The 12,147-nt window shown below is 40.1% G+C and overlaps 1 protein-coding gene across 3 annotated transcripts in view; it reads right to left on the reverse strand.

The window, feature by feature from the left end:
* Positions 1-12,147, reverse strand: part of DSP (desmoplakin) — a 38,891-nt gene that overhangs the window by 4,431 nt on the left and 22,313 nt on the right. Inside the window, exons 14-23 of one of the 3 annotated variants that reach the window (XM_058040176.1) lie at positions 11,778-11,982; positions 11,051-11,268; positions 10,138-10,304; positions 9,643-9,781; positions 7,637-7,830; positions 6,615-6,777; positions 5,926-6,009; positions 4,899-5,006; positions 4,173-4,271; positions 2,837-3,334 (exon numbers count right to left, since the gene is read on the reverse strand). In XM_058040176.1, the coding sequence (XP_057896159.1) occupies positions 2,837-3,334; positions 4,173-4,271; positions 4,899-5,006; positions 5,926-6,009; positions 6,615-6,777; positions 7,637-7,830; positions 9,643-9,781; positions 10,138-10,304; positions 11,051-11,268; positions 11,778-11,982 (1,875 nt within the window). Of the gene's footprint in view, positions 1-1,042; positions 3,335-4,172; positions 4,272-4,898; positions 5,007-5,925; positions 6,010-6,614; positions 6,778-7,636; positions 7,831-9,642; positions 9,782-10,137; positions 10,305-11,050; positions 11,269-11,777; positions 11,983-12,147 lie in introns of all 3 variants that reach the window. The other 2 variants (XM_058040167.1, XM_058040159.1) reach the window with 2 other exon arrangements.

The following is a 12,147-nucleotide window of genomic DNA, read 5'->3' on the forward strand; positions in this document are numbered from 1 at the left end:
TGCACAAACACCCACAAGCGTGCATGTTTGTATGCATATTAAACTGAATACAAGTTTATCTATCTGTAATACATGCATAAATATGTGCATATATATGTGTATGTACATACACACACACACACACATATATATGCACGGGTGTTATATATTCCTAAATGTTAGTATTTTTTTAATATCAGTATTAGGATTTTTAGAATAAAGGAAAGAAAAACTGAATAAAGGATATGAGAAAAGAAATATAAGGGACAAGTCTAGGAAAAAATACATTTTCACAAGGGCTCACTTATACATATTTAAAGACTAGCTCTTTGTACAAGAAACTAGGCAGAATAACAAAATATTTAAAAATGTTTTCTTTAACTTGTTTATGTTGTCACCAAAAGTTTAAGAAGTAAGGGCCAAGGGCCAATAGTAAAATTTGCAAATGCCTTTAATGACTTAGGAACATAAGTCCCCAAAACAGTCCAAGAAAGATAGGCTTTTAGTACCTTAGGCACAGCTGACAACATGACTCTTAATCCTCACTTGGAGTCAACACCTTACCCAGCTAATCAGCACCTTGACAGCCTGCTGGTTCTGGGGTTTTTAGCCAGTTTAGTTTGTGACAGCACTCAGGTCAGCCTCAAAGGACGGCTTTAACCCATCCTGGCTGAAACAGCCTGGGAAGCACACACAGCCAGCAGGGAACTGTTAAAGCACATTGGTACTCCCCATGCTCCCATTTTTCCCTAGGATAGTTTGCTGGACACTGGCACAGAACACAGATTTCTTCTGGGACAAGGCCGGAGAACAAAGCTCTCCTAGGTGATGAAAGCTTATGGCTCCCTAGAACAGTTCCCAGGGAGTAAAGAGGTTAAGGAAGCGGCCAAATCCTGCCATTTTTCTTTAAAACTTAACCATGAGGAAGGGTCATAAAGGGGATGTTAGTCACAAGTACAGTGACTTCAAAGAGCAAAGAGTGAATTAATTTGTTCAAATTGACACTGCAATTAACTACATATTTGAGAAACAATAAAGCTGGGATCAAAATATGTGTGAATACCTCTAGAGCTTGCTTTTGGAATTTTTCAATTTCCTGTCTCAATTTTTCCCTTTCTTTCTGTAAATCATTAAGCAACCCCTGAAGTTCCAGGGTTTGCTTGCTGCTCATCTGAAGCTGATTCTTTAGTTCAGCAATGGTGGTATTTTTCTCATCAACTTCATTTCTGACCATTCTGAGGTCATCATACTCCAATCTAACATTTCGCAGCTCCTCCTCCAGTAACAAGTGTTCCTTGGTAAGGTTCTCTGTGAGAGACTGAAGCCTTTCGATCTCTATTTTGCACTCATTCAAGGCTTTGCTTTTTTCCTCAGAGGATTTCTGTAAGTGCTCATATCGTAGGTGAGCCTGCTTTAATTGCTCCTGTTCTTGGACCAACTGACGACGTAAAGTCTCGATATCAGATGTGTATTTTCTTAACTCCTCCATGTATCTTTGCTTCTCTCTCACATGACCATCTAATACTTCTCTTTGGTGTCTAAGGTCATCTTCATTCCTCTTCTTGACAATAGATACTTCCTCTATCTGCTGTGTGAGATTAGTTATTTTAACTGATTGGTCTCTCAGAGATCTTCTCATGCCTTCTATTTCCTCCTCCAGTTTTTTCCTCCTGGACGTTTCCTCCATTAAATTTTTGTTCTGTCTGCAAAGCTCCTCCTCCAGCTTATGTTTCTGGATCTGCAAGTCTTTTACAGTGCTCTGGAACTTTGCACTTTCTTGATCCCTGCCTTTTTTCTCTTGTGAAACTCTTTCATAGTCAATTTTCAGTCTGGCCAGTTCCTGCTCTTGGATCCTCAGCTTGTTAATTGTCTCAGTCGCACTCGTGTTTGCTTTCTGCAGGTCGAACTGGACTCTTTTCAACTGATTGTTCTCATCCTCCACTTCTTTCCTCTGACTTGTTTCTACATCCAACAACTTTCTCAGCCTTTCAATCTCTTTGTTTCTTTCCTTAATGGTTTTAGAAGCATCATCAAGTGACTGTTTGTACCGCATGCTTTCATCGGAGTGTCTCTGAATAACTTGTTTTAGCTCAATCTCCAGCTGCTGTTTCTTTTGAGAAAGCTCTGAGCCAGCTGCCTTCTGCTGCTGAGCATTCTCTTCTATTTTCCGTAGATTATCTGTTGTCTGAGTTATCGTATTCTTCAGTCTCCTAATTTCCTCACACAAATTCCTATTTTCTCTCATGGCATTATCAAGCTGTGTTCTATAATTATTTGTCTCCTCTTCCTTTTGCATGGTGACCTGGTGAATTGTGTTCTTTGTGATATTAATCTCAGTTTCATATTTGTTCTTTAAACTAATAATTTCCTCATCATAACTGTTTCTTACCTTAGCCAATTCATTTTCAAGTTCCCATCGGCTTTTAGCCTCTTCCTGAAGCTGAAGCTTTAGCCTTTCCAGCTCCTTAGTTTTATCCTGAATAGTTGAGGCAGCCTCCTCAAGAGCCTGCTTGTATCTTGAGTTATCTTCCCCACGAAGCTGAATGATCTGTTTCAGCTCCAGCTCTAGCTGGTGCTTCTGCTGTGACACCTCAGAACTGCAAGCCTTCTGTTGGAGAGCATCTTCCTCTGCCCTCCGCCGCTGGTCTGTTGTTTGCAGAATGGCATCGTTCAGCCTCACGATCTCATCCTTAAGGTCTCTGTTCTCTCTTGTCAGTCTGTCAACCTGGGCTCTGAGGCCTTTTGCATCATCATCTTTTTGTGCAGCTATCTGCTGGATTGTTGTCTTCTTAATATTAATTTCTGTTTCATATTTGTTCTTTAAATTACTCATCTCCTCGCTAAACTGGTTTCTTACCTTAGCCAGCTCATTTTCATACTCCCTCTTCCGTGTTCCTTCGTCCTGAAGAAGAACCCTTAATCTTTCTATCTCGTACTCCTTCTCCTTGATGACCTTCTCAGACTCTAACTTCTGCCAACCAAGGCTGTCTTTCTCATTTTGCCTTGTTTTTTGCAGTTGGTCATAGTCATTCTTCTGCTGCTCATATCTATCCTCCAGCAACTTCCTTTTCCTTTTCTCATCTTCAGTCTCATAAGTCAGCCTGGTTATTCTGTCATTTAGATCCTTTATTTGGGCATAGCATTTGTCTAGGTTTTGCTTAGCAGAGTTTCCATCCATTTCAGCTTGTCTTTTCATTTCCTCCAAACTCATCAACTTTGCCTTGAGCTGAGAAATGTCCATCTGGTACTTCTGCAGATTTTGTTCCAGGAATTTATGTTTGTTGCTTGTCTCTGAATTTGAATCCCTAGCAAGTCTGAGTTCCTCTTCCAGGAGTTCAATTTTGGTGTTTTTCATCTGCAACATGATAGCAGAAAAACAATCAGAAAAACTCCTGTAAATATTTTGACAACTGTTTCAAAATCATCAAATGCAATAAAATATACATTGTAACACTAACAACTTAAAAATGAAATTTTTTTTGCTGCTTCAATGAGTTCTAAACCCCCTTTTCTTATTTAATGTCATCAAGACAGATTCTGTAATCTTTATTTATTCAGAAACCTTATTCAGAAATCAGCATATAATGACTTTCAGAGGGGCAAAGATACTTGATGGGGGGAGGGAGGTGCATTACTGATAGTAAAATGTGGTCTAGCAGAAGTTCACTGGGGAAGTATGGAACAGTCACCTTTAGAACCTCCCCAGTTTTCAAACAGGTGAAAATTCACATTCTATATATGCAACTTCTTTAATGGGCGTCTCTGTTTCACTGAGCTGCCTCAAATCAGAAGTTGCTTCTTTCAAAACACTTTAGAATATGGTTTAAAATGAAGTGCCCTCAACCATGAGGAGCAAGTTTTCAGCACTGAGGTATCTGCACTGTCACTGAGGTCAAGGCTGGGATGGGCAGGGAAGGATCGCTCATGTGCCTTGATGAGCACCTCCTTATTTACCAAGGAACACCAGTTCTCTACCTCACTTCACACATCACCTCGGAGATCACTTTGTAAAACACCACTCTTTCACAAAAGATGCATGACTCTGCTGATATGCCTACTTTGTAGGAGGCACCTCTGAGTTCTGAATACAGTTTTGTGAGCTATTTTATACTGTACTTTCTGCCTCTGATCAGTGATAGTTTTCTAATCTGTGATAAAATTGAAAGCTACAGAAAATAAAACATTTAGAATACCTTCAGATCCTCCATGCTCTTTAACATTTCACTCAAGAATCTGTAATAATCTCCTGATCTTGTAAGAAGCTCTATATAGCGGGACTGAGCCTCATTAGCCTTGAAAAGAAACAGAATTGTTAGCAGCTTGTACTAGAGTTAGACATGAACACACCTATGTCCAGACCACTTAAAGAATTCCAATCTACATGAGCAAACACATCACTAGACAAAGTAAAAAGCAGATTCTCCTCCTCACAAATTCACATGACATTCTGAGGACCCCAAAAGTGTGAAATCTTCCTTACGAAAAATCCACATATTTTTTGGTTTTTCAGGATAGTTTGCCCCCCACTGCTGATGTGATATTAAATTCAAGCCTTCATCCCCTTGTTCATCCCGCTCTTCCTGTCTGACAGTCACAAGTAATCCAAGATAAATTTTTAATAGCAGTTAATTCCCTGGCTGAAAGTGACTAAACCACTTGGAGCAAGAATCTACCTTTCTCACAGTATGTATGCAGTGGACAGTGCATAGGAATGAGATAAATTCCTGAGGGCTAATCTAATGTCTGAACAAGCCCAGGTCTGATTTTACAGCACAATGACTATTCTGCACTAATTCTTTTTGCTTACGTGCTTAGCACACATTACCAGTGACAGTGCTAAGTGTTAGAACACAGCTGGGTATGACTCACAAAGACAAACAAATGCAGTCAGAAGATTTAAAGAGAGGAAAGAAAGGTACCTCCTGTAGGATTAAGACTGCAGGAGACTGAACCACACTCTTCTTGATAGGTATGTTGAGCAATGTTTCTAATCCCGAACTGTAGGAAGCAACCTGTAGTTCATAATCCTGAAAAATAAGACAAAAAGCAAGACCCATTTAGAAACTGCCAAAGAATTCTCTGTGAAACTATTCCAGAAAGTGCAAGTTTTTGGGGTTATTTGGCTTTGTTTCCTTAATGAAAAGCTACATTTTCCCCTTTTTTATATTTCTGACCATGTAGAGATTATCCTCTGTCATAAACAGAAGCTCATCAGTTCAAGTACCCCTGTGGAGATTCATGGAGGAGAATGACAAGGGAAAAAGAGGAAAAACATTTTACAAAAACAAGAGGACAACTGTTTCTGTAAGTTGAGGGCTACATGGAGATAAAAAAGATTCAGTTTCATGGGAGTAACTGGTCTAAGTACTGTTATCTACCAAAACTTCATCAGAAATAACAGTCTCTGCAGCTCTTTTGTATCACATATGCCATGTCACGTATATATCAAAATCTTTGTCACAGAGTAAGATTGAACTGGAGAAAGCATGAACAGAAAGGTGACATAAAAATTCAAGGACCACAAAACCATTCACTCTGTATGTTACTGATTTTTATGGCTATTGCACACCATTCCTCCTGCTAATCTGCATTTGTCTTGCCTCCTAGATCAGATCCTAATCAGACCTAATTTGTTAAGCACCAATCTGTTCTTGACTTCCTTATGTTTTTTAACACATGAACTGGAAAATTTGGTCTGGCTAGAAGGAGGCTTTGATTCACCTGAAGAGAAGCTCTCACTGGTATCTGCTGCATGATCCCATAGTCATCAGGTGACAAGTACACAAATTGCTTTCATTGTGTTTTGTACTCAGAAGTATTTTACCCCAGCAATTTCTGTACACACGCATCAGGGAGCTGACTTTTCACCCGTCAGCAGAGCAGAGACAATGGGATGTGCCTGACCATGAAAAACCACACCCCACAAAAATGCTGAGATCCAAGTACCTTAATTGCAGCTGAGCACTGATCTGCATGCTTGAGAAGCTCCTCGACTTTGTCTCGCTTCCCACAGATTTCACTGTGCAAGTTCTGCCAAGAGAAAGATGAGCCATGAAACACTCCTGCAAGATTTACCAGTATTTCCTCCTGTCCACGCTGCCTCCATCAGAACGCACCTGCAGCAGGAGACTACTGCAGCCCCTGAGGCTGAGGCCTGAAGTGACCTGTACCTGGGCAGATTTTACAACAGCAAGCTCTTTGGCCATGAGAAAGTTTTTCCCAGAGAGAACACTCAGCAACTGAAAAACCTCCAGCACTGGGAAGGCAGAGTTCCTTGACTTTAGCTTAGATGCATCTACTTGATTTTTATTTTTGTGCTGTAATTTTTCCCATAAGTTGCACCATCTTACAGTCCCTTGAATTAATTCAAAGCTGATGCGTAAAAGTGTCAGTGAATGTGTAGGAGCCAAACACAGTCTTGTTCATAATCTGTTGCAGTGCTGACAGAAAGTAATGAGGACAATAATATTTCCTCCCTCCTGCCTTCTACATATGTGGTGTTTTTTGGTAGCTTGCATACTTTATAATTCAAAACAGGCCGCTGTAGTGCAGACTGCTTTGATACTGATACTTTCTGTATAGCAAAACAATTTAAATCCAAATAGCTGAAGACAACTCATTCAGGTGCTGCATACCTTCTGATCATGCAGGTATCTCATGATAGTGTTGGAATCACACAGCTTCATGGACTCAATAGCGTCCTGCCGGCGCTTGGCATCACAGATCCACTTGCTAAGAGCCTGATAGAGATCTCGGTAGGTTTTCAGCTGTTTGATCTGCCTTTCTAAATCCCATGACCTAGGGGGAAAAAGCGAAAAACTTGTCAAAATGGAAAGTGCATTCTCTTTCTCTCTCTTTACACAGTTTTCAAATAAACTTATGTAAAACTATGGGAAACTCTGAAAAGGAGATTCTGAACAAAAATTTTAAATAAATGAGAATTGTACTTGTTATTAGTCACCCAATATGGGGTTTTAATACCTCACTTTTGAGTAACTCTGTAATAGACAGAGTTACTCAAAACTCTGGGCCTTCCTGTCAAAGTGAGGAATAAATAAAACTAGCAGTGATAAAAATCAAGTTTGCTGAACTTCAGTACTCTTGTTCTCAATTTTCACTGAAGAACCAGCAACCAGTTAGGACTACATTTTGTCCTCAGATAAAAACAAAATAAAACAAAATCAAACAAGCCATACCTCAACTTCCACCTCTCCCCCTCAAACAATCAGAATATGCCCTCTGTTCATGAATCAGATTCAAGGTTCGATTTTGTTACTTAACTCTTAGTGTTACTTTTTTAACCCTAAAGTATAAGTTGTTGAGGAATAAGCATCGTTGCTTTTTTGAGGGGGGAAAATGTTGACTGGAAGCACTTAATCCAAGAACATTAGCAAGAATTTAAAAAAAAATTTGGAACAACTCTTCAGCATATAGGTTAGACATTTGCATGGCTAACTACATTTTTCTGCTTGGTCTTACACAATTCCTTTTGACGTATGTTCAACCTATTCACAATAGCTCAAGTCTCATTGCCCTGAAGTCACCATTTGTCCTTTGGAAGCAAAGATTAGTGCACATCAGGTCTTTTAGAATTCACTGCTAAGATGATCTTGGTAGCAACAGCAATAAGGAAAACGCTCTGAAAACATGAGCAAACCTGTTATCTATCTGCTTCTCAGCCCTCTGCCAGCGGTCTATTAGCTGGGTAACTTTGTCACAGTACTTTCCAATGTCCATGTCATACAGGGTGTATGACTGGCAAGACTGTGAGTGAATCTGAAGTGTTCTCTGCAGCTCATTTTCCAAGGTGTTCAGTAATGACTTCTTCATATTTAGGTCTGCTTTCATTTTCTAGAGAAAAAACCAAAATGTTGTCATTTAATTTATTCTTGAGAAGATACTGATACTTAACCAATTTAACAGCATGCACAGTATGTTGGGATCTAAAGATGTTGTTTTTAACTCAGTAAGTTATGTTTCGTGATGTCAGCTGGACTTAAACTATTTAAAGTGAAACACCTATTTTGGTAAACAGCTCAGCTTATAAATGTGTTTAAAGTTAGACTAAATAATTTGCTAAACCAAAGCCCTCTGCTATTATATTCTGAACCCAACATTTCAGTTTCTCAGAACTCTGCAGAGCAGTTACCAGAGTAGAACAAGAGCCTTGCTTGTTCCTAGAAACAACTGACTAGAAAATTTCACTGAAGTATAAAAGATTCCTGCACTTGCAACAGCTGTGGAATCAAGCCTCAGGAGTGACATATCCAGTTTTTAAACACCTAAAAATCCACACAGATTTTTTTGTTGTTGTTTTATTTTATTTTATTTATTTTTGGTTGGTTTTTATTTTGTGTGTAGCTCAAATTTACTCCAGCTAAGAACAACTTCCAGCTGCATGGAAGGTCTCTGTAACCCATTTCTGTACACTATTATTTGTGTTTATCACTAGTGAATGTAGATTTGAAGACAGTATCCCCTTTCTTGCATATAGGCTTGTTAATTGCCCTTGTTGTCCTCTAGGTGTAGCAAGTAAATTTGAGTGTTATTGAGTGTCCTGGTTTTGCTACAGAGTTTATGTCAAATCTTATAGTGAAAAGTATTCAGCTTGTACAAGGGGAAAAGGGAAATAACTACTTTGCTGAGCACAAAGTTGTCTTGCAGATCCAGTCTTTTATCTGCCTTTATCTGCTGGTCCTTTAGTGCACGGAATGCATTTGGGAGAATAAGAACTCTTTCATTATTTTCTGTTCTTACCTTTAGCAGGGAAAAAAAGTGTGTAGGTGGTGCAAATGGAACACAACCCAGTTACCTTTTTGTCATGTCAAATGAGAGCTACAGAAACCTTCCAAGCAGCTGCCCTTGCTCTGTGGGCAGCAACAATCAGGGGGTGGAAGAAGTAATAACCTGTATGTTACTTCCAATAATTTCAAAGAATTACAGTTTCCTGAGTCGGAAATGACCCACAAGGATCACAGAATCCAACTCCTGGCCTTGCACAGGACATCCCAAGAGTCACACTACATGCCTGAGAGCACTGTCCAAATGCTTCTTGAACTCTGTCAGGCTCGGTGCTGTGACCACTTACCTGGGGAGCTGTTCCAGTGCCCAGCCCACTTCTGGATGCTGAACCTTTTCTAAACTTCCCCTAAACCTCCCCTGACACAGCTCCTTCCTGTTTCCTTGGGTCCTGCCACTGATCATCATAGAGAAGAGATCAAAGTCTGCCTCTCCTCTTCCCCTTTTGAAGGAGCTGTAGACTGCAATGAGGTCTCCCCTCAGTCTTTTTCTTTTCCAGTCCAAACAGACCAAATGACCTCAGGCACCCCTCATACAGCTTCCTCAAAGCCCTTCACCATTCTCACAGCCCTCCTTTGGACACCATCTAATAACTTTATACATTTTTTAATCTTGTGGGACCCAAAACTGAACATAGGACTCAAGGGAAAGCTGCACCAGTGCAGAGCTCCAGAGCAGGACAATCCCCTCCCTGGACCAGCCAGCAAGAATGTGCCTGATTTACAAAAGATTGTATGTTTATACATAAACTACAACAGGATCAGCATTTCTATCTCCTGTGGTTTTGGAAGGGTTCCCCCAGCTCAATAAATCAGTGCTAGCAGCTACAAATTTTGCTTTTGTCCTTGGGTTTTGGCCCCTCACCTTCAGACAAGCCCGATAAGCCTCCACTTTATCAAGATCCAAAGGAACAGTCTCCTCTTCAGACAGCCTGACTTCAAAAACTCTGATCACATCTTCTGTTTGCAGAATAACCTGGAGCAGACACCTCAGTGCATTCAAGCTAAAATAAATGACACAAGGCAAATCCATTATAAGGAAGGACTAAGGAAGGACTAAGGACTAATCCATTATACATAAGGACTAAGAAAGAAACAGTGATATTTTTAAGTAATTGTAGATGATTGGCTAAAGAGAATAGGTAAACAAGAAATTTCTGTGATATCCATACTTCTCACCTTCTTTTTTAAAGTGTTCCAGAAAAGAGAAGAAATCCATGTGTCTGTTTCTATTAACATGTATACAATTTGCTGAGAAAAAGGTGTAATTTTACACTGGTGGTAACAAAAGGCAACTTTTTTCTGGACTATGAATTATGGGAAAAGTGAATATTTATTGCAAAAGCCTCGATTTACTTACCTGTCTAAGTAGCCAGCAGAAACACCATTAATATTTTCCAGTTTTTGAAAGAGGGCATTTATCTCTGATTGCAAGTACACATACTTCTCACAGCCTCTGAAGTTAGGCAGCAAGTCCTTATGCTTATTGAGGGTTTCAGCCATGATTTGAGAGTCGTTCTGCACACCCTAAAGAAAAAGAGAATGCCTGTTTGACACATTTTTGGTTGGCTGAAAGATCATTCTATTCTATATTCATATGGAATTGGTCTCTATATCCAAGCAGCCTGCTCTTTATACATAACCAGCTTGACTGAGGACTGAAGAAGCGGCTGAGCTTGCTTCCTTCAAAGCAAGTACTACTGAGCAGTTTCTTTTTTGTCCACAATAGGTCATATGTCTTTTTGAGCACCTACACCACAAAACTCAGCTCAGAAGGACCAGAATGTCCTTCTCCTCTTGAAACCTTTGTAACCTCATAGCCCCATGGGAATTTCTCATATGCCAAACCTGTTACATTTTTGTACCAATCTTCCCTCCATGGTTTCCTACAAATCTAAAGAGCTAGGAGAGGGATAGGAAGTCTCATGTATCCAGTCTGTATCCCACAGACAGCACCTTACAGGCAGGTGGGTTATGTGAAGTCCTTGGTAAAGGGTTTTAATGGTGCTTTACTCTGGATGAGGCGTAACATGAATTCACAGTGACCTGACATCGGTCCTTCTGTATTCCTTGCCTGGCAGAATTTGATTTCTAAAATCCAAGAGTCAACTTTTTCTACTTGGAAGGTAAATTCTAATCCAAATCATTATGGTTAGCCTCCAGCTGAGGTTATTCTTCACAGGATGTGTGTCTTTCCCAGCTGATCATAAACAGAACTGCAGCGTAGAGTCATACAGAGCTTTTGATGCTCAAAGACAAGCATCCATGGTTACCTCTAAGTCCTTTATTCTGGCTGAAAAGTCGTGCATAGCCCCTTGATCCACTCCAAGAGGAGCTCTTTGAACCATCTGAATCTCAGCAGCTTCAATCTGACGCCGAAGTTTCTGAAGTTCCATCAGCAGCCAGGCCTCCTGCTTCTCATACTCTCGGTTTCTCTCATTAACGATTATGGTGTTTGAGGAACCCACGGGACAGCACTCAGTTGGGACCACTGAAATGGTAAAATTAATTGGGTAAGCATCAACTGCCAGAGAGCTGAGCAGGAACATGTGTAAAGCCAAGGCAGTGCCCAAGTGACCCAAGCACTGAGTTGACCTGTAGAACTGAGTGCAGGTGGAAGATCTGGGCCTTAGGCAGCTGTTTCAGAGAATGAAATCTCTCCTTCACAAAAATATAAACTTGCTTCCTAAAATGCAGGAGTGAGATTTAGCTTCCTAATAATAGAAAATTTATCAGATGGACTAAATTCCTCTCATTCTCCCAGCAGGTTCCATGAATTTTAGAGCACTATTCCCAGACTCCCATCAAAGGAAGGAGACATACACTCCCCTGTGCATGGCCAGTTTTGTTATGTTGGGAGACAGCAGAACAGTTCTTGAACATATTCCTATTCATATGCTGAAAATAACATTTTCACATAAAAGAATGCACAACTGGCCACCTCTGGAACAAAGAAACCCCAGCAATCCAAACTCTACAAAAGCCAGGACGACAACAAACCTGTTTGTGGTGGTCGTGCTTGATTAGGCAGTTGTATGATCAAAGTTTGGTAGTGCTTCTGAGCATCAGTGAACTGAGTCTGCATCTTTCGTTTGTCTTCATCACCAAACATCTCTGAGCCTTGGCTGTTTCTGAGGAATTCTTGATAATGGATCTCCAGGTCAGTTATTATTTTTTGGTAATCTTCCTTGCGCATGGTTTTCAGCTGAAATAAGGAAGAAGGGAATTTTGAAATAAAAGGAAAAAAAAGCAATTGGGGAAGTTTTATGACTAGTTAATCATTAAGGAACTAACTAATAAACCTATAAAAAACCCAAAGTAATCACACTTTAGAATGAGTCCTAACTAGGTTGCCTCTAAAAGAATGGTG

The sequence above is a fragment of the Melospiza georgiana genome, chromosome 1, assembly GCF_028018845.1.
Source record: "Melospiza georgiana isolate bMelGeo1 chromosome 1, bMelGeo1.pri, whole genome shotgun sequence".
In the NCBI taxonomy this organism is placed as follows: domain Eukaryota; kingdom Metazoa; phylum Chordata; class Aves; order Passeriformes; family Passerellidae; genus Melospiza; species Melospiza georgiana.